Below are 22,443 nucleotides of genomic sequence, written 5' to 3'. Positions count from 1 at the left end.
TTCGGGCGCGCGGGCCGTCTTTTCGCGCGGAAACCCGGGTGTTGTGGACTGTACCACTGCATTGATCCATGGGTAATACACTTTCTTTTTTGTACGCAATACTTACTCTAAAGTCAGTATTTGTGTTCTGACCGCATAGTTGTTTGATAAATAGTTGTGAAAAAATACTGTGACTGTAATGACGTTGTATAAAGAAAATAAAAATATTTTCAATAACTCAACAACCAACTCGACATCCCCTGCCATTTTCCAGATGTTGTAGACAGCTGACCAAGCGGAAGCAATCTGAACGTTATTTACTAATGAGCAATGAACAATATTAGTAACACATTTGGGTATGTGAGATGAGATGGTAAGGTACTTTTGAATAGAAAGATCAAACAAACGAGCCCGTCTTTGTAATTGTTAATCCAATATTTCAGTAAGCACATGATGACAGCTGTAGATGTCTTAATTGGGGCATTCTACTGAATTAGTTCAAAGTGCAGTCCCATTACAAAAAAAATAGGTTTAACAAAACAATTAAGTATTCAGACATGGGTATTTACTGAGATTATATTATGATCTATTTAAACCCAGGGCATTAAATGAGATAGTGATAAGATAGATAAATAAATACAAAATCATCATGTATAGGGTACTTTCTAGTGAGAATTAGCTGTCCCCAATCCTGACCCCTAAATTTCAATTTATGTAAATACCACTTAAAACATTTTTAGATTTGTTTCAACTGTGTAATTTAAAAGATCTTTATGATTAAGTTTAAACAAAGGTTGAAAGACTAAGATATATTGTGGGTTTAATTTTTAAATTAAAAAACTATGCTCAAAAAATCGTGTCCCTTGTTTTCATGTCACTATCGAAACACAAGAGTTTTAGTGGCTTGGCTGAGCCTACATTTAAGCCACACACCTGGATTTTTGACCAGGAAGTGACATTGCATCCCTGTCCCCCATGGCTGAATGATAAGCAGCTAAATCCCATAATTTTTAGATAAATGTGTTCCATAGTCTGAAAATCAGTGTGTAACTTTAAAAATTGTCACTACTGATCACACATTCTCTTCAATTATGTAAACTTTTGGGGATTTTATGCAAATGATTATGTTTCTATGGGTGTACACCTCTTCAAAGATGTGTTTGCTAGCCATGTGCTTGCTAGCATTCATTAATTATGCTCAAAGATAAGTCACTACCATAGACTGTAAATATTACTACCGAATCATATGGTCAAGTTCGGTAGTGACATTATCATTTCGGTAGTGACAAAATGGAATGGTAAGTAGTTAAATCTCATCATTTTGAAATAAATGTGTTCCAAAGTCTTAGAATCAGTGAGTTTCTATAAGTATCATCATTTAAATCATTTATTTACAGCAAATAAGCAATTGATAAGTAATATTTGTACTATGTACTACTATATGGTCATGGATGAACATTTTTCTTCAAAAATAAATTATTTTATTTACCACTAAACATACGTGCTTGTAATATTCCCAACATCAGGCATGTTATGAGTTAAAATTAAACAATAGGGTTGAAGGAATATGATAAAACACTACAAAGAAAATACTGGTCACTACAGAAACACTTGTTGTTTTTAAATATATATATATATATATATATATATATATATATATATATATATATATATATATATATTTATATATTGAGTTATCAACTAAAATGTTATAATACTGATTGGTTAACTGTATGTTCCATGTCATAAATCATTAACTCTGAAATTAATCTGATCAGTGTTTTACAGTTTAGAAAGAAAGATTGCACATAGATTTTGAAGAATTTTAAAAATTGAAAATTGAAATTTGTTTAAAAAATCATTTTAATTGATTTTGTTGTGAAACCCTTCAATAAAAATGTGTAAAAATAATCTTTACATAAGGGAAGTAAACATAATATTAACAGGTTAACATAATATTGTTTTTATCATAGTTTAATACTATGTTTCGGTAGTGACAAATTTGGGGAGAGAAAATACATTCCAAAACAAATACAATATCAAATTTGATGATTCGTTTACTAGATATGTGTACTTCAGATATGGAACAATATATATAGGGAAATTCTTTTGGGAATAAAACTGAAAAAAAATTCAAACTATTTCCAACCTGACTTTGAACCAATTCGGTAGAATGGCCCATTCAGGGCATTACGAAATAAGTCACTGTAATATGGCTTTATTCTGGTCATTGCTTTAGTTATCCCCCTTTTCAAAGTAGATATAGACATTTGGTAGTTTTATGTCCAGACTTGTAGTTAACTCAATATGAAATTGTAGAGAACAGCCTTCAGATGTGGCTGACTATATCCCTATGTTACCACAAGGTGGCACCATCTTATTGAAAATAAGTGCTTGGGCTTTTTCAGGTTATCAAATTGTGACTGCAAAAGACATGAAAAACAGACCTACTGCCAGGCCTCTATTTATATTTAATCATAGAACATGTTTATTGAACAGTGATACATTTGTCATAACACAGCACACAGCTGTTGCGTTTTTGTATTTTTTTTTTTCATATGTAGCATTCTTCATTTGCATAATCTAATGGATAAGAAGTGTTACTTTAAACAAAACATTCTTTATCAGTAAAAATTGCTTAGCATTACAAACAGTCCTACTTCTCTGGGACAAACCTGCTTCAGTCTTGTGTGCAGACTTAAATGTTACTTGTATACACAACTTCACCTACAGGTTTCTGAGTCTGATGTCATATCCTGCAGGGCACTGGAAAGACCTGGCAGACTTCCCAGCAGCCTCCTGGGGCTGATTCAGCCAATGTTCCCACCCAGGAATCCTGGACGTCTGACAGGAAACAGGCCCAACTCTCTCAAGGCCACTATAAGTCAGCCCCTCCCCTCATCCCAACTCTCCCTCTTGGCTGCAAATCATCTCCTGGGACCTTTCTTTATGCTTTTCTCAGACAAACTATCTTACAAAAAGACATATTTCTTACCACACCCCATTTTCACCCTCCCTATCCTCTGCCCAGCTTCCCATCATAGTGCTGTCTGGCTTCAGCCTTCACGCATTTAACAATGTGTATTAGGTAAGAGAGTATTCATTAATGGCCAAGCAGTATTTGCAAGTACAATTTCAGACTTTCATGTTGAAGCTAGCATTTTTTGACCGTGTCAGAGCATGTTTGGATTACAATATGGTTCTGTTGAATCCTTGTCAGAAGTAGGCACAAAAGGAGGACATACCCAGACCTACATGTTAGGTTAAGATGTTATTTACAGCCTAGAATGAAACTAGAACACACAAAATGGATTCATCAAGTATTTCATTTATTTTATAAAAAGGGAATGCAATTAACAAAATGTCTATGTACCTACATTAGTGTTTCAAAATGTACCGATTTTACACAGGCAGCGTGCTACTTGACACATAAGGCTATTGCACACGAGACATTTCACACAAATCATACATACTGTACAAAATGACATACATACATACTTACAAACATACATAGTAATTCATGTATTTATTATAGAAAACATCACAGAGTCAGGAAACACAATGAAGTGATAGGTACACAGATTGAAAATGTCTCTCCATCTGAAAATAATTTGGGGAAACATCACTGAAGCTGCCAAAGTGCTTTTCACCATTTCTACTTGGCCATCTAAACATCAAAAACAATAACAATAAAACACTGAAGGAGAGAGGAGTTTTTGAATGTCTGTCTACAGGAAGAAGGTAAATCCAATCCCGAACAACAGGAACCGGACAACGAAAAACAAGACTTCCTATGGCTGAAGGAAGTGGCATGTTGTAGGATGTCAGAGATCGGGGGTGAAGTTAACCTCCCAGGAGAACAGAAAATTAATCTTCTCCTATTTTGGGAAGGTTGGGGGGGTCTTTGGAAAGATGAGACGTGTCTACGTCTTTGGTCGCACACGGCATATGGCTTGCAAATCAGACTGGGATGTTCACAAATAATTCTTGTTCATGTTGCTATTAAGACTTCACAGTGAAAGTGTCCTGACCTGTTCTTCTCTGCTCGTCAATGACTTGGTAATTCAAAATGATGACCAATAATACTGTCAACAATGGAGCTCCTGCCCCAAACACTTCATACATACATTCAGCCTTAATCCCAAAGAGGAAGGCACACACAGAGACAGCACATTGCTGCTACGTTGCTACAACACTGTCAGGACATTAGTCCCATAAGTCAAAGCTGCTGGACAGCTGTCATTGAATAAGATTCATCAGTGCCAACTTATTTCAGGAAATGTGCTTTCTGATTAGGCCTTCCTCAACGGAAACTATTAAGATACAAAAGACAACAGTAAAAGCAACAGGGACAGATTGTGATAACAAATGAGGGAAGGGGTGTTAGTGATGAAAGCTGGAGCTGAAATATATCATACACATCAGCGCTTACAAATAAGTTAGAATTCATGCATTACATGTATGCAGATTATGTAAGTTTTTCATAGTTAATCAATAGTTTAAGCAAGGTTATATAGGGGATATATAGCCCTGGTTATGTTAAGGGAGCACTCGTGCTAATTTGGCCTCTTTGGAGTGCAGTATTATTGAAGTTGATCACTTTCTCCAGCTCTGTGTAGAACAAGTGATTCATCTGTAGGCCTAATTTACACATATTTCAATAAAGGAGAGTAATGAGGTTAAACAGAAAACAATCTCTCAAGTAATCTACAAAGTGCAGCTTTGCAAGCTTTGCATTGATGCAGTTCTCGAAAGGCCCAAAACAACTCACTATTACTTTGACAATATGCATTTTATGTTTCATATTTTTTTGGCTTTGAATACAGTTTTACATGTTCAGAAAGGGGAAAAAAAGATAAGAGGAATATACATGGAAACGGTTTGCAGCTCAATATTTATCAATGAGCGTACCCAAAAATCTATTTTCACATTTCTTAAAGTTCTCACCTGTGGTTTTGGTTTCCACTTAAAACGTTTGTGTTTTCACCACCGCTGCATTGGTGTATTGATTGAAGGCTGGTTGTGAAATCACACAAGTTTGATTGCAATAACAAATGTCTGGATTGTAAAATGCATCTTGACAGACAGCTGTGTCACAGCCTTTCCAGGCAAGTCAGTGTGTGTCAGTGTCATTGTTTCTTTTGTCATATATCTCTGTTTCATCACAGCCTCTCTTTCATCTCATTTAAACACACACACTCTCTCAATTATCCTAGCACACACACACACACACACACACACACACACACACACACACACACACACACAAACACTCTGATGTTATTCCACCATATCAGACACAGGTAGTACAGTCTTGCATGATAGGTGTGGTCTGGTGTTCGTGTTTGTTAGTGCAGTGTTCCAGAGAGCTGGAGCTCTTAAGAGGGACCAGACAACGGTCAGAAGGCCGCCCGCTTTGTAGCACCCCCCAGCAACACAACACTCGCAGAAACTCCTTTCTCATGTCCTTGCTGCGCAGTGTGTAGATCACCGGGTTAAGCGCTGAGTTTAGGGTGGCAAAGCCGAAAAATATTTCTGCTTTGGAGAGAATTGGGCAGAACTGTATATTGCAGGATGAATCCAGGAGGAGGATGGTAAAAGTGGGCAGCCAGCACATGATGAAGACACCCAGCACTATGGTGACAGTTTTCAAAAGGGCATAGGCTGGGGAGTTGGTTGCTTCCTGGTGGCTGGAGCGTACAATCAAATAAATCCTAACATAGAGGATGACAATAGCAAGTAGTATGAGACTAAAAATAGTCACAACAAAGAGGATGTATTTCTTTGAGTAGAGTGGCAGAACAGCCGAGCATTCGGGGCGGTCGTTGATGCAGTTCCAGCCGATGATTGGAAGTCCTCCGAGCAGGATCGAGGTGACCCAACAAGCTCCTATTAAAAGGAACATGCGGCAAGTTTTGGTGGAGCCATACACCTTGACCTTGGTGATGGCAGTGTATCGCTCTATCGCTATCGCTAGCAAGCTGAGGACTGAAGCTGCCAGAGCGATAAACGCAGTGCCCTCCCGAATGAACCACTGCACAGGCACCAGCTCAAAGGTTGTCGACCCTGACAGAAAAATGTTGGCTATATAGGCCGAGCCTGCCAGCAGGTCAGAGAAAGCCAGATTGCCAATAAAGAAAAACATGGCAGAGTGGAACTTCTTATTGCGGCAGACTGCAATCAGGACCAGCAGATTCTCCAGGATGATGATGGTGCAGAGGACTATGAAAACAGTGTTGAGGGTTGTGAACTGTGTGACTTTTCTTTTATTGTCAATATATTTTTCCAGCTCTTGTGGGGTCATATTCTTCGCATAGGCATAGTAGTAGTGGATGAGACTCCGATTGTAGTACTGGGAATATTTGCTCTTCATGGTGACAGGGTGGCAGAGCACAGCGGCTTTACGGCAAAGATTCATTCACACAGTGGAGATGTGCAGGATGTCGACGTTGTTAATCATTGCCTTTCAGAAAAAGGACAGGAAGAGGGTCCAGGCTGGGAGGGAGGCTGCCTGTCCCACAGTCACATCTACTGAGCTCAATGTGGGTCACCTGCAGACACAGAAAGGAAAGGTCATTATTTTAAAATAGACTCTAAAAAGCAATCAAAAGTAACCAGGCAAGTTGTTAGACAAACAATCACATGACAAAATTTGGATAGAGATGAGCCGATTGTGAAAATCAAGGCCGATACCGATCTTAAAAACACCCACTTCTGTCAATCAGTAGTTAGGTGTATTAGTTGCCAGACTTAAATTAATGTGACAAAACAGATAAACATCGGCTGCTGACATCGGCTCATGCCACATTATTTGACAATGAGCCAATGTCTGTCAACAGGGCCGATACCGACGTTAAACCGATGCATCGGTGAATCCCTGAAATCGGACATCGTGGGTTCAAAGAATTTACACCCACATTAGCAGCAGTTACAGCCTGTTGCAATCTAAATGGAAGGAGTTAATCTGTTGGCTCACAGGGGAGTTTACAATGTGGTAAAGGAGGGGGACCTGAGCTAGCAACAGTCATCTTCAGGTAGAAGAATAAGTTCTCTGTTAGGCCGTGTGTCTGTGCTTACACAATGCACTGCAGTCTGAAGGGGACATTCCACTAACCCTGTCCGAGCACACTGTTGTCAACACACAGCATTGTTGTGGGGAGCGAACCATTCCACTCCACTGAGTTACCTCTTGAAACTTCAGCATAGCATGTGGATCAGCCAGACTTCTTCATCCTGACCCTGCCCCCTCTGACCATTTGACAAACAGCATATTAAACAGATACCCGGCGAGTGTGGAAGCTTCCCGTACTTCAGAAAAAGCTTTTTATGACTTGAAGGTGATGCAACAAATGTAGAAAAATAAACAACACCCTAAGTTTACCCTTACTGCGTGTGTGATAGTGAGGCCCTGTTAGAATATACACAACGACATTATGGTACTTTAGGGGCATATGTTGTAAAAACCAATGTATCCAATGACATAATCCATAAAATAAGAGTACTAGTGTGAAACCGTTGCAGAAAAACTTTGAATAATAAGGTGTAAGGTTTTAAAATGACGCAATAAAAAAAAAAACTATTAAAAAAACCTATAAGAATCACTAATGTGGCTTCAAATTACTGAGAGGATCCTTTTCATGGAGAAACCTATAAACAAACCGAAACCAAATAAATGGGCTGCGGCAAAGGAGCAGAAAACAAAGGAAAGTTGGAGGCTCTGGAAATCTAATTAGAGGCGGTGCTGGTGTCTTAAACCTGTCAAAAGTAACAGGATCTCTCTGCAGGCCAGCTCCAGAGGTAATTGAACACTGATGCTTCAACTGCTTGTCTTTGCAGCCACCCTGAACTGGAAACCTTTAGTGGAAACTGGGGCTGAAGCTCTTCTCTGTTCTGCTGAGCTTTGACTCAAAACACGGGAGACTAAAAGATGGAGAGGGAATAGAGACAAAGGCAGACAGAGAGCATGCATGTGGAACGGCATCTGGACACAAAGAAAGGAATCCGAAACTACACCGTGACGTCCACACTTACCCAAATGCATCAATGTGACGTGTTGCACGGCAAAAAACTTAACTTTGCATGTCTGTGTTCTCGCTTCACACCCACGGACAATTGTGATAGCAATAGAGTGATGAAACAATCCCTTGCATACAAGCAGTGTCGGCACAAAGCTCTTACTGGCTGCCAGCGACAACCAGCACACTGTTTCCTCATGCAGGAACAAAGAACAATAGTGTCCTTCAATTTGGAGAGCATTGCCCTTCAGCCTTAATAATGGGACAGCACACTTCCATTTGGCTACAGAGACTGTATCATAGCAAAAATGTATTTACAGTTGAGCACTCTCTTATCAGAACCTCTGCCACAGGACAGCTAGCCCCTAACCCTGCTAATCTTTTTTAGCTCCATTAATGGACACAAATGGGAGACTTGAGGCTGAGCACATGTGCCAGCTGCACCAGAGTAATTGAATTACATTACATTATTGCATTCTATAATGATGTTATTAAAAAGCTGATACTGCGCAGCTCTGTATCTCCACATCCTGCAGTCTGCTATAAGAAAAATCCACTAGTTTTGTTTTGCCTCATCGTGGTTTTCTATTCAGCTGTGCTGGGTTTTCTCAGAACAGTTCTCCCATGAATTGTGTGCTGTCGAGGTCCTCCTGTCACCTGCAGTCCTTGTCGTCTGTCATCAAGGGATTTCACTGTGTGTGGGAAACCTGACGGGCTGGTTTGCCTACAGCACCGTCTCGCCGCAGCCCTGCCCTGCACCTCCACCTGCCGCCGTGTGCCATTCAGAGCTTTCCACGGTGATTGGTCAACAGTAGACTTCCTGCTTTGAAACCCCTCCTTTCCAACAAATTTTCAAAGCTGTGCCCTGCATTCGACCCAGACAACACTGTCAAACTTCCACAACAGACAAAACACATTGTCACAAATGTCACGCCATGCAGTCCCCTTTCCTTACTAACATAATTGGATAGTAACAACAGCACAAACCCTGAAAAAAAAAACTCGACTTGAGGATATCACAGCATATTGTGAGTATTAATGTTATAGAACAGCGTTTCTTACAATAAATTAGGTTTTTTGGTAAAGCATTAACTATTTAAATACTGCTGTAAAAACAAAAACAAAAAACAAGAATATCTGAATTTTATTTAGTTTAAGTGCATCAGATGTTGGTTAGTATAACCAGTATTAGAGCCTGACCGATAAATCAGCCAGCCGATAATATGGGCCGATAATAGCATATCCAAGGACTATAGCAGCGGCTAATTTTAAGGCAGATATGTGACAATATTACTGGACATATTTAGCAGTCAAATGTAATTTAATTTGAGTATCATTGTATTGAACTAGCAGTTCTCTTTCGGGCTGTCACCAGCAGAGTGTGCTAAATGGATTACAACAAGCACAGTACATGCACAATTACTTTCCAGTAGAGTGACCATCTTGTCTTCATTATGCAGTATGTCTTTTCTACAAGTGTTTATCTATCTATCTATCTATCTATCTATCTATCTATCTATCTATCTATCTATCGCACATAGAAGAAAGATATCGGCCAATGTATCAATATCAGATTTTTTCCTCCCCAATATTGATATCTGTATTTGCCCCAAAAATCCCATATCAGTCGGGCCCTAACCTGTATACAATATTTCCAAATATGCTCATACAATGAATGCACGTGTGCAGTAGATATATTTCAATACACATACTCTACTAACTTTTCTTTAAAAGCCCCGCTTGCAAATATTCAATCACTTCAGGGCTTCTTAAATGTTTTCATTTTGATAAACACTTCAGTTGTGTTTAATTGTTAAAAAAAAGTGGTGCATTTAAAAAGGTATGTAGATGATGTCATCTTAAATTGTAAACTATGTGAAGGAAGACAGATGATGGAAAATCTTGCCTCTCCTTGGTTTAATAAACAAATGTCAAAGCACTGTGCTGTAGGCGACAGTGTGGAGGGCTTATACGGAAACACAAATAACTAAATATCCTGTCTGGATTTCACAGCGAGGCCCAGACACAGTTTGAAAAGGTGATGAAAGAAACAACTGTTGAGGGGAGGGTTAAAATGAGCTTCAGACAGGACAAAAGGCAGTGAAACAAGAGACTGGCACCTGAGACAGGATATCCTATCAGAAAGCTGCACACAAGTTTCACACCTTTTGACAGATCATGCTAACATGTTCATGTGCTGTAGCTGGAACAGAGACAGCTTTACCCACACAAACGGATGAAACCATGAAAAGCCATCAGCAATGAAACCACAGTTGCAAACAGCTGCATAGAGACTACATTTTTACAAAAATCGAAGGACCATTTAAAAGAGAGTTATAGTTGGGCTGAAAACGGACTCTTGACGGCTGCACAAAAGCCTCAGGTGGTTTTCCCCAGAAGCACCTGATAAGCCCCAATTAGCAGGCCGTCTGCTCACCAAAAACCAAGGCGACGCCCCCCAATGACACCACCTGCCACCTGTGACACTCTACTTAAACCTGGATCAACTTTATCTGAAAACACAAAGAGCTCCTCACTGATGACACAGCACCCACGCTCATGTTTGCATATACACATGTTTTTACTTTAATGTTCTATCCCCTGCAAACATTTTAGCTAAGAAAAGAGCAGTGAGTTTGTACAGTTTACATTTGACACTGATTGTGTTTGTTATGAAATGTGGTTACTATTTGGAATAACTTAGAACATTTTGCTCATGATCAGTTTGTGGTCTGAAACATCTTGTAATCTTGCTCCTTACAGTCGCTGCTCACAAGGAGCTGTAACAGCAACATTGCATGGTGTCATGATCAGCAGCCTGAAAGTATCACAGAAAGGCCTTCTTCTGAACAAGTGCTTCATCTACATTTTCCATTTCAGCGCGATTTATTGACCTCCTTTGTGACCACGATTTTTCCTCTCTTCCAGCCACAAACATATCCATCATACTATAGATGCACTAAAAGCAGTGATTGGTCCCTTTCTGCTGATGTATCATGGTATAACTTATGTGTTGAATGTAAATGGATTCAGACCACATATTTTCTTCCCAGATTACAAAGTGAAGGATAGTATGTGAGTGCTGCAACCACAGTGCCCAGCAGTTGAATGATGAAGTCTTTCAGCTGTGTGTGTAGCACTGATAATGAGCTAAACAAAATAAATGTTTTAAAGGGAACAAGTCAAACCGAAACTTTCTTTTTAAGGGTATTTCAGCTGACGTAATGCAAAAGGTATGACGAACAACTCAAGTGGAAGTACAGCAGAAGTGCTGTGACACTCTGAGGGAACAAATACAAAACCGTGCAATGCAGTAGGAACAAATAAGGTCAAATGTTGACGTGTTAGACACACAGTAAAAAGCTCAGCTATTAAGATCCACAAACTATCACAAACTAACCCTAACCACACACGGACACAACAGTAATTTAGTTTCTAAGGAAATCACTCAACTAAAAGATAAAGACTTTCTCTTTGCCAGTTCTTTAACGTTATCAGCAATGACATACATTACATCTATCTTTTCACTGATAGCTCAGTGTTCCTCCACACTGTCAGAAACCACTGCACACATAGGCTGTTTAAAGCAAACTTTTTTTTTGCATGGAGCAGCTCCATGCAGTCCTGTTGTGCAGCCATAGAAAACTAAGTGATGATCATTGTATGCTAGCAGGTGGCCGCTGCGTCACCCTGATGCTCCATCCATCACTGAGCCTCAGGGCACTGAGGCTGAAATCTTTTCACATCAGCACAGCAGCACTATTGATTGTCTGCAGTCAATGTTTCCAGTATCAATGTACCAGGGCTTGGAGATCATTCAAGTTGATGCTGTGACATAACTCAGCTGCTCCCTGGGCCTACAAATGACCTTGTGCATTTAGCACAGACTAAATAATAACCCACAGTGACTTTTGTGTAGCAGAAAGGTCAAAACAGACGTTTTGAAGTCACGTCTACCTGAGCTTATCTTAAGCTGTCGCTGTTATCTCTGTTTCTGCCATGCCGCCGACAAGCTCACTGATAAAACTGTTGCCCAAAACAGGGACGATGAAGGCTTACAAGATTCAAAAACATTTCAGTTTTAGAGGTCAGACCAAGCTCTTTAGCAACGCTTCAGAAACAACAACTTCCTCCTGATTTTAAGGTTTTGCTAACCCAGAAAGACACACATGCATGACCACAACACTCAACCCTTAAACTACTCCACCTCCAAATGCAACTTAGCTGAAGTTTTCTTTAGATGAAATTTCCGTTTTGAGTGCTAAGCATACTGTGTCCATTATTAGTTCTCTCTCAAAGTAGATAATTTTAGATATTTACTGATGTTTTAACAAAAAAAACTGAAGCTGTAAATTCTCAAGAGACAGAAAGTCTGAAACATTCTGGCAGTTTTTTTCACACACTGTAGCCTCCTATACTCAAGGGACAAATGCATGGGCTGATTTGTGCAAGAGTGAGAAAAGACACCAAGTTACTCTACATGATCAGTTGTTTTGAAACACCAGCGGCTCATAAATTCACCGGACGAACGGAAACTGGGGGTTTTACAGGGAAGTAAGCGAGCAAACAAGAAAGAAGAGAGCCTGTCTGAGCATCACGCTGTAACTTGCATGGTTCCACAGACAGGACAGACTGAAAGATATGAGACCTGCAATATCACAGTTTCTATCTTAGAGAGGAACTCAACTGCGGGAACAGCAGCATTTAATGAAAACAAAAAACTTGGCACAGAAATGTGTGTACTTTGCTAAACAGTATCAGACACATACAGATCACATCCCTTTTTTCTATACGGATAAGATAAAGAAGTATCTATTTAAGTTTGCATCAGTGTCATGATATGTAGATGAGAGAGAAAAAGTTCCCTTTTACTGACAGACTGGAAGGTTTCCTCTTTTTTCCACTCTGTGTTTGAAGTTGAAATGTTGCTCTTAACCTTCCCCTCTCTCTGTCTGTCATTATGCTAACACAATCATGCTTCATTAAAAACCGTCTATGAGCTGCTAGATATTAGTGGGGGTGGGTATTAGTGTCCTCAATACGTGGGGTTTCATCATATATAATTAGGGATTACCCTTTCGCTCGTCAAACACTTTGACAGTTTGGGTACAGCCTCCTCTGAGGGGTCCAGTCTGTCGACACAGCTCAGCCAGGAACAAAAAGAGTTCTGTTTTTAGTTCTCCTGCGTGGTTCATCGTGACTTCTCAAAGTGTCCTGTTTTGTTTTCTGTTCCTCTCATCAGGCAGTTCACCTATGCAGCTTTGCAATGCTTCGTTTGTGACGATTGTTCTCTATAGTGGTGGTGGAGACAAAGAGCTGCGTTAAGAAGAAGGGCATCGCACTGCCTCAGGAGCCGTAACCCGCATGACGGGCAGACACCAACCCCCCACCCCAATCCCTGTCTGCCCCATTGAGGGGGGGGGGGGGGGAGGGTGTCTCTGAGGATGGCGCCTGAGAGGCAATTACTGTAATACCTTCACCCTCGGACCAATCTTGTCAACTTAAATTATTCCAAATTATTCACATTTTTGTATCGCTCTATTTTGAATATTTCCCTTTAATGCTGATCTCTTATTTGCAGGGCCACAACGGACTCACTCAAACACCCCCCTCCTCCGCTCCTATATTTTAAAACTTCACCACAGAGATCAAAAGACAAGGCCACAAAGAGGTGATTAAATACACATCAAGAAGGATTTATTTAGCACACATCTGGGGCAGACATGCTCTTATAGACGCCTTTTTAAAGACTTCATTAAAGCACATGGTGTGCAATCAGAAGCTCTGCATCAAGAGAGAGCTGTGTTTGTGTTCTAAATCCTCTTGTCTATGGGTAACATTTTATGTAGCTTAGCTGACTTAAATAAAAGAAAAAATGATCAGTGTTTATTTTTTAACCCATTGCAGGCACATGTATAGATATGTGTAGAGCATGCATGTGCAAACCATCCTGAGATTTTGCACAGCTTGAAAAGTCTAACAATTCTCAGAACTTTCACTCTATAAGTGGAAATGCGGTAAATTGCAGATATAAATGTTCAGCAGTGAGTTTGTATGTTCGCAGATATGATGGTGTTAACCACACAGCATCCTAAAGGCAGATGCAAGACACGAGAATACATACTGCTGTGGTGCAGGGACACAAGTGAGATCAGGTCTAGCTGGTCTGTATCAGAAACCACTTGAATGCTTGATTCAAGTTTCAGCCCCTCTCACACCTTCCCATGTTCTTGTCTTTACAAAGAGCTCTCCCCTAATGAAAGGCTTTGAACCCTCCTTTAGGTCTCTATTGTCCCTGCTTCTATTCTTCTCTGCTGATAGACCTTGAACTCCACCTCTTCTCATGTTCTGCTCCTCCGTTGGGAAACTGTGCGGTTGCCGTGGGAGAGCATGGGATTACTTGTTGCTTGGCGTGCCAAAGAACACGAGACGTGACAACATTTAGGTCTGCATTTTGTGTACGTTGGTATAGCGCAGAGGATCGCTGTGACTACACCACTTGTGTTTGTCCCACTGATGTTGCAGTGAGTCTCGATGCAATGAGCATCATCACACAGTCATGGAGCAAAGCATTGTGTGAGGTGAAATTATACCATCTACATTGGTTGACACACACAAGCCAACCTGATTGCTTCTGCCTTGTGCCCGTTGATAACATGCTAAACTGATGGAGGCCCTCCATCTCTCCACATGGTCCAGCATAAAAAAAATAAAAAAGGCAGCCACAGACTCGTCTGGCAAACATAGATCCATTTACCGTGGCTCTGTTGATGGAGAAAAACATGGTTGCCTAGAGAGGGAACACTGTTGTGTCCACACAATCCACGGTTGCTTCTCGGTATTTCATACAATTTAAGATTTTCCTGCTTTGAAGAGAAAACTAATATCTTGAAGAAATTCTGATGATGCCAACATCAATTTGGCTCTACAGCTCGGGGACATCTTAAACTCTAAGAAATATTTGTGCAGGGTCTTTAGAGTTACAACCTGCATTTAAAACCAGTGCATGGAAAGAGTCCCAATGGTATTCAATGTTACAGATTTTTGGAGGGATACTACATCTGCTTTACTTCCTGGCAACTTTAGTCAAACTTTTAAAAAACAAATGGCCCCACAGCAAAGTCCTTGGCTTTTTATGCAGCTGTACGGAGTCTTGTGCAAGCGTTTGGGAGGGTTGTTTGCCAAGGGACTTTTTTGCAGAAATAACAAACAGTTCAGATAGTGAATATTGCCTTCAGGCAGCTTCTCAGAGGGTAACAGCTACTTGACTTTAACCGAGACAATGCTCATCTGAAAAGGACATTTTTCAGCAGTTGTCATATTAGTTTTAAGTAAACAGAATCCGTTTCAGCACAATCTGTCTGTGATGGAGCAGTCTGGCCTCTGTCGTGACCCGGCATGTGTTTGGCCGGAGGTTAATTTCATCCTGTCTTTAAGCATGGAGAGAATGAAGCTGAGGCCTTTACTGGATAAACAATCTTAATGGCGCTTTCCAACAAAACAGGCAATCACTAAGGCTATTCTGCCTTATTTCAAAAGTCTGACAGCCATTAAGGAATCTTATAAAAAAAAGCGGCTCATTAGGAGGAGAGACAGAGTTGCTGAATGGATTCAACAGGCTCTCGCTGGCTGCATGGGGCAATTCAAAATCCAAGAAAAGCTGTCTTCAGCTTACTTCTGGATCTGGATCTGAATCTGGAGGTGGGGTGCTGAAGTAATCCTGCTGAGTTTTCCAGCTGCCCAAACAAAGCTGACTGGATAACAAAGGCTTCCAAGAGAGATGAGGAGGAGGAGGAGGAGGCTGCCAGAACCACGGCATCTTCCGTGTGTACCTGCTCCAAGCGAGCGAGCACTAAGAATGACCAGAAATCAGGAAACCACGACATGACCACACTTATTAAGCTTGCCGCTACAACTGACAGCACAAGACTTTTCCCATTCAGTTCATAAATCACTCTGTGTGACCTAAAGAGAGGTTGCCGAGTGCTGCCGATCCCATTCAAAGCCGCAGCAGAAACCAAAGAACTTGGAGTCAATCTGCCTGTCATTGTCTCTGAAACAATGTTACGAAAAAATGCCTCTCAGAGCTCTGAAAAACCATTTGCAGGGTTATTTCCAACTGGCAGCATTTTGGAATAGGGGCTTGTCTGAGGTAGAAACGTGTCAGAAGATAGACAGGCTTATCCTCACCACAGAAAGCGTCAGGAAATCCTGGCATGCTGCTACAAGCATCAGCGCCTGGTCATGGGGGGTCTTATAGTTTGTCCAAGTCCTTCAAGTGGAAAAGGAATGTAACAGGAGACCTTAAAGCTAATGGATTATTTCATCGCTTAAAACACCAGCCTTAAATAGTCAAAAGCCTTTCTTTTCTCCACAAAATATCAGCTCATGTAAATGTTTATACCATAATCATTACAGCACTGACAGCATCTTCTCGCAACCCAGAAAGCCTGTTTAGAAAAGGAGAGACAGATAGAGCGGGTAAGTGTGCACGTGTATTTCTCTCCCTGCCAATAATAAGCAAACAAAGTCTTTAGTGACACCCCATTCTCAATTAGGTGAAGAAAATGGGTTAAAGCGGAGGACGACATATTTATTTCTCTGATCTCGGGCACTCCCAGATCTTGGCTGTGAATCATAAAGCTACATGCTGTCAGCTGTGTGTTGTGACTTGCGCTCCGCAGCCTGCGAACAGAAGGCGTTTATTTTGCTCCAGCTGCCACACCCAAGGAAAAGTGTTTTTCAGGCTGAGGGGGAGTACCAGATAGAACTCTGAGCCTAAAGAACCCAGATGGCCGTCTGCAGAACACTATTAGTATCACAGAGAAAAGCCCAAGAGCAATGTATAAACACATACATTGTCTCTCCTGTGAGCCTATTCTTTTTTTGAAAACTATGTATACACAACCGACTGGTTTCATTTAACCAGGTAAAAGCCAGGTAGCCTCTGGCAAGTCACTGCTCCTCTGATCTTTCAGAGTGGTTACCCCTCCGATCTGGCTCAATAAAGTGGTGACTATAAACAACAAAAGAGAAGTCAGTCTCCCAAAGGAAAAGGCTTCTCGCTGCTTCCTATTAGCAGCCTGCTCTCAGGCCTAAGCTGAAACCCGAGCATCCTACTGGGATCTACACCACCCACCCACCACCCATCTCCAACCCCTTAGTGACCTGCTCCATAAAAAAAATAGCCTGCAAATCCAGTTCCCACCACTGAATTACCAGTAGTTTATTTATCCATGCATGCACTTATACATCTATTTATTTATTCAACTCATCTATTTGTCTTCACTTCTCACGCACCCCCGGCAGTCCCCATTGAGAGGGGTCTGATTACAGGCATCATCGTGTGGAGGAAGACAGGGCCATTGAGCGCTGTGACCTGGGTCAGCAACATACAGATCCTGAACTCATGATGTCATCGGGCTGCTTGATTAAGCCAGCCTGCTTGAGCTACACAGTTTGAAGTTCTTCTATATAGACTGCTAACTCTAACACCATGTGTGCTCTGGGTCTGTGAAAGTCTGGGCGTGCTTTGAGCTGTATGAGTGTCAGGCCAATAATATCACAGTTCACAGCACCCTGGGGTTACCCTTGCCCAGTCCAAGGATGGCAAAGTGTGTGAGGAAAGCTGGCAGCGCTAAGACTTGGTCGGGTGGCGGGTGTTGTTCTGGTGCAATGAGCCATGCGCACACAAGGGCCAAACACAGACGGCCAGCAGGCTATATCGTGCCCTGTCTTCAGCAAGTCCAAGGCATGCTGGGAGAAGAACCTGAGTCCATAAAGCGCCCGTGCAAGCCGCAAACAAAGCAAGCACAACAGCAGCATCAATGAAGCTGCTGACAGGACCTTCAACACTTGATAGTCCTCTCCTAATGCTGCTGAGCGGGCTTCCTCTTCACCCCTTTGCTCCTGATGTTATCACAGTAAGATGTTTGCTTGCCTTAATGCGACAGGCTTTGTAGCATCCGTGTGCATTGGAGAGCTCATTTTCGCACCCTGTAACCTGGGCTGGGGCTTGAGATAATGCCTCACTTTGCAGCCTGCTAATGAGCCGCAGCACCCTGAAGACTGAGCCAGACCAACCACAGGATGGAGGATGATGGATGGGGGCTTTTATCTGGGCAATAAACATTAGTTCCTCCACCTTATCATCTTATCTCGCTGTGATTTGAGGATTCTCCCACTACAGGATGCCGCATGGCTGGACTCCTGACACCTCTGTATCCCTCTCTGCTGGTCTTACTCTTTCTGACATAACAGACACAAAGCACTTTTCTGGCTGTCCATCTTTATGGTAGTAATAAGGAAATGTAGTGCATGGTTGACAAAGGGATAAAGTCCTGCATGTGTCCAAAGTTTCATACATGTTTTTATGTCATCCTACATTTAGTATTTCCTGTTGATAACACAAATGCATGCTATTTTTGTACTTTATCAAAAACATGCGTTGCTCATTTAAATCTAACAACAGTGTACTGTAGTATGTGATGATCTTGCTGGTTAAAGCTCTGAGCTGCCTTTCTCTGGGGAGCATATCTCCAACCCCACGAGATTAACTCCGGTACATGAGGGATAATGGGGGCTTTTGTCTTATTAATACATCCTTTCAATACAATGCCTTCTTTAGAGTGACGGATGAACAAGCCCCAACAACATCGGAGAGGTCAGCGCGGGGGGGTGCACAGCAGGCTGTGCAACGGCTCCAAGTAACAGTGAGTGAGAATGTGTGTGCGTGCGTGTGTGTGTGTGTGTGTGTGTGTGTGTGTGTGTGTGTGTGTGTGTGTGTGTGTGTGTGTGTGTGTGTGGAGGCCCCTGCGAGAAAATGCCCGGGGTGCACGCAGCCCATCTCCACCCCCAACAACTCAATAGACAACATATGATGCAGCAAAGTGCGCTGACCCCCGCTGTATGATCGACAGCTGTACTGCCGCGTGTTAATATTTAACGTCACACAATGTTATTCATTAAAACACACACTATGTGTTTAACAAACGCAGCTGCCTCACGAAATCTAAATATCAACTGTGTGTGTGTGCGTGTGTGTGCTGCAGAAGTGTTCCTGTCTTTGGCAAGTAAAAGTGCAGAGGTGGCGTGTTGCTTCATGTGGGTAATGTTGCTGTCATGTTCCGGTTTTATTGTAAAGGGAGCATTTCGAGATTTGAGCGTCAAAGGCTACTTTTTGGATGAAAGTAATGAAGAAAGCATGTTTACGAACGAGGGAGTTCTTTTTGTAGGCTATATAAACCCAACAGATTGACTACTCGTTAAACTGGGAATCATGTTACTGTAGTAGAAACATCAGATTCCTTTGTTAAGTTGCTGCTGCACATGCAGACTGTCACACTAACAATATTTTGAGAAGGTGCCATAACTTACCCCATGAGAGATATAGTGGAGAGCAGCGAGAAGTCGCTCCAACAAATATTTGTCTCCTAGTGTCCTCACATGTGGCCACCAGCTTTCCACAAATGCTGTCCCAAAGCTTTCCTCTGATCCGGGGTCGGGAGGCAACGATGACAATCAAAACTTTGGTGCAGGGCTACACGGCGTGTCTTGTCTCGTCACTGGTAAATCCATACCGGTCTGTGCGCCACCGCGGAAACCCAACACAGATAACCCGAAAGCCGGACGACTCCAAAGAATCCGGAGCAGGGAGAGACAAAGAAGTGTTCTTTAAAAAAAAAAAAGAATTCGCACTTTCTCTTTTGTCAATCTAATCCAACAGTCCGTCTGCTTGTCCTGCTTGCTCTCTGGGAACAACAGCTCCACGGGGCTGTGGAGCGTCAGGGAGGCGCGCACACAATACGCGGTCACACACACACACACACACACACACACACACACACACACACACACACACACACACACACACACACACACGAGACCCAGAGTGTATGGAAACGTCATATACCCATAAAGAGTCGAGAGTCTCCGTGTCGAAATATAACGCCGATGCGGGTTTGTGGACGACAATTAATACGGAAAATGCTTTTTAAGCCTATTTCTGGAGCTTTTGCCCACTCATGGAGCTCACAAATGAGGTCCAGATGTTCCACCTCTTCACTTCCTCTCTCCTCGCAGATCCAAGAAGCAGAATCCACACTTTTCAACTCATCCTGGCTCAGTTTCCCTTGAGAACAGTGGCCAGCTAAAAGTCTAACAAAAGAAATAGGCTACATCTAAGACGCTAGAAAGTTACAATTCTGTTTTGACGTCTCCCCCAGTGTATACTCCAAATGTAATGTTACAGTCGAGACAGTATTGTAATATCCATGAGTATCCTTTAGGTCTATATATATATATATGTGAGTAATAGGGAGAGTGAGGTGAAGGTAAGTCACTGTCTGTTAGTCATCAGGGCTTAGGCGAGACACACTGAGGGGCAGGTGCTGGCTGCAGTCAAAGAGCCTCTAGCCCCAGAGGAGGTAATAATGTCTTCACAGTCATTACTCTGAGAGCCAAAGTCATCCCAAGTAGCAATGATGTCATGTGTCTGTGATAAGAAGAAGCTGAGTAATGTTGTGATAGTATTTATAGGTTATCTCACCAAAGATTTGAAGAGATCCCCAGCTTCTGTGTTAAAGAAATCTTTGTGAGCTGTGGAAAACAGGGGACTTATAGGCTGTTTTCTTTATTAAACGACAGGGGTTTCAGTTTGAGTGAAAATATCTGTATGGTTAGGAACAAGGAAGCAGTACCTCAGACTCACACTTGATTTTTTTTTTTTTTGCTTTGAGTCCCACTTTTGAGCAAATCACACAGGGGAAGCACCTCACTGCTCATCATACAATGTACCTGTGGGGGTGAATGGAAGATTCCCTTCAGGGTCTTGGTGTGTCTGGTCTCTAGCAAATGGTTTCAACAAGTTTGACTCATGTCGTGTCTGCTGATGGTGTACTGGGGGAGAAAGATTGCGCAATCTAGCTCTCAGCGCACTCATCCCTTACCGCCCCCGCAGCAACAGCAGCAGCAGCAGTTATGTGGAAAGAAATCTCTGAAGGAAAAAAAAGAGAGAGAGAAAAAGAAGAACTTGTGAAAAAATCAACTTTGCAATACTTCAGTTGATGTTTCCAAAATCTTTCAACCTGCAATCTCACGAGATGAAGACACCGCTAACGGCTCCAACCATGTGCTGTTCTCTTTCTGTGGAGTGCTGAAGGGCTGGATGAACAGTGTGTAATGAGTGTGTAGTGGACACACTTTATTGACTGACTCTTTACTGTTATAGAGTTTATGATGGGACTCTTCGAGGAGCTGCTCCACTAAAGCTGCCCCACTGCTGTGTCTCTCACTAAGCTTTAAGGGGAGGGGTCAAGAGCCCTGACCTCACTTCCTGTTGGGGCTCCTCACAAGCATTCCATTGTCTGTGAGAATGTGCACGGGCCTGAGGGACTCTGCACATCTGGCAGCTGTTATTAGCAGGAAGACGTGCTGGTGGATGTGCCCTACACAATGCACCTCATGTGCAACTGCTATTGTGTCATAACCAACTTAATTAGAATGAATGGTGGGATGGTGGCTGATGGCTTTGTTATCACATGTAGGTATATACATTAAATCTCCTCGCCAATACTTAATTATTCAATGTAGAAGCTTGCTTCTACGGTACCAAGAGGCAATGTGAAAGGGACAATTAGAGATTTCTTGAAAGTGCTTTATCCTCTATGGTGGACGGCCGGATTAGATGATCCACATCACTCTAATGTCTGTCAGCCAGCACTATAGGTTAGTTTAGCTTAGCACAAAAAAACAGTGAAACAGTTACATAATCCATTTGCAATCAATCTTAATATTCGTTTTGTACCACAACCTATACCACGGAAACAGAAAACCAACATCCTATTGCTTAAGCGTTATCTTTACGATCACAGGTTCATTATTTCATCAACTCAAGAAAGTATAGCGTTGCTAACATCAAACCAGTCTTCAACTAAAAAACAAAGGTATGTTGCCTCTTGTGCTCATCGTGTTTATTAGAGATCAGGAGTGTAATGTCAGAATCCATAGATTACGTCTTGGGCTGCATCAGTAGCAACAGAGTTAAGCTAAATTAGTCAAATTAAGTACCTGCTTTGGATCAACACAGTGACTGTACACCAGTCACTGTTATGAGCTCCACAGAGAATCCAGACAGTGAATTTAAGTGCTGAAACAACTTCTCATTACTGGTCACCAAATACAGAAGCTTTGTCACAGCATTTAGTACAAATTCACATCCTTTTCATTTGCATCTGATACAGACACACTGCAGCCCATGTTTTCTGCTCTTCTAAAGTAAAACAATCTGCTCAGCTATGTAGAGATATAGAATGTATAGGAACGGTTCAGGCAAGAAAACCTGCATAGTTAAGTTTAAGGAAAAACATCACTGAGTGGGTACAAATAATGACTCAACGTTTACTTTAGGTTTCACCTGGAACCTGAAAGTCCAGTCTTCTGGGTGAAAGTC

The 22,443-nt window shown here is 41.8% G+C and overlaps 1 protein-coding gene across 1 annotated transcript; it reads right to left on the bottom strand.

The window, feature by feature from the left end:
* Positions 1-3,287: 3,287 nt before the first annotated feature.
* On the bottom strand, positions 3,288-20,276 carry s1pr2 (sphingosine-1-phosphate receptor 2). Its single transcript, XM_061065289.1, has 2 exons — positions 19,371-20,276; positions 3,288-6,530 (listed from the first exon to the last, which is right to left on the bottom strand). The coding sequence occupies exon 2, from the start codon at positions 6,395-6,397 to the stop codon at positions 5,273-5,275; it is 1,125 nt and encodes a 374-aa protein (XP_060921272.1). The 5' UTR covers positions 6,398-6,530; positions 19,371-20,276; the 3' UTR covers positions 3,288-5,272.
* Positions 20,277-22,443: the final 2,167 nt, after the last annotated feature.

The sequence above is a fragment of the Labrus mixtus genome, chromosome 20 (assembly GCF_963584025.1).
Source record: "Labrus mixtus chromosome 20, fLabMix1.1, whole genome shotgun sequence".
In the NCBI taxonomy this organism is placed as follows: Eukaryota; Metazoa; Chordata; class Actinopteri; order Labriformes; family Labridae; genus Labrus; species Labrus mixtus.
The sequence above is the reverse complement of the archived record's forward strand: the minus strand, read 5'-3'. Positions and strand labels throughout refer to the sequence as shown.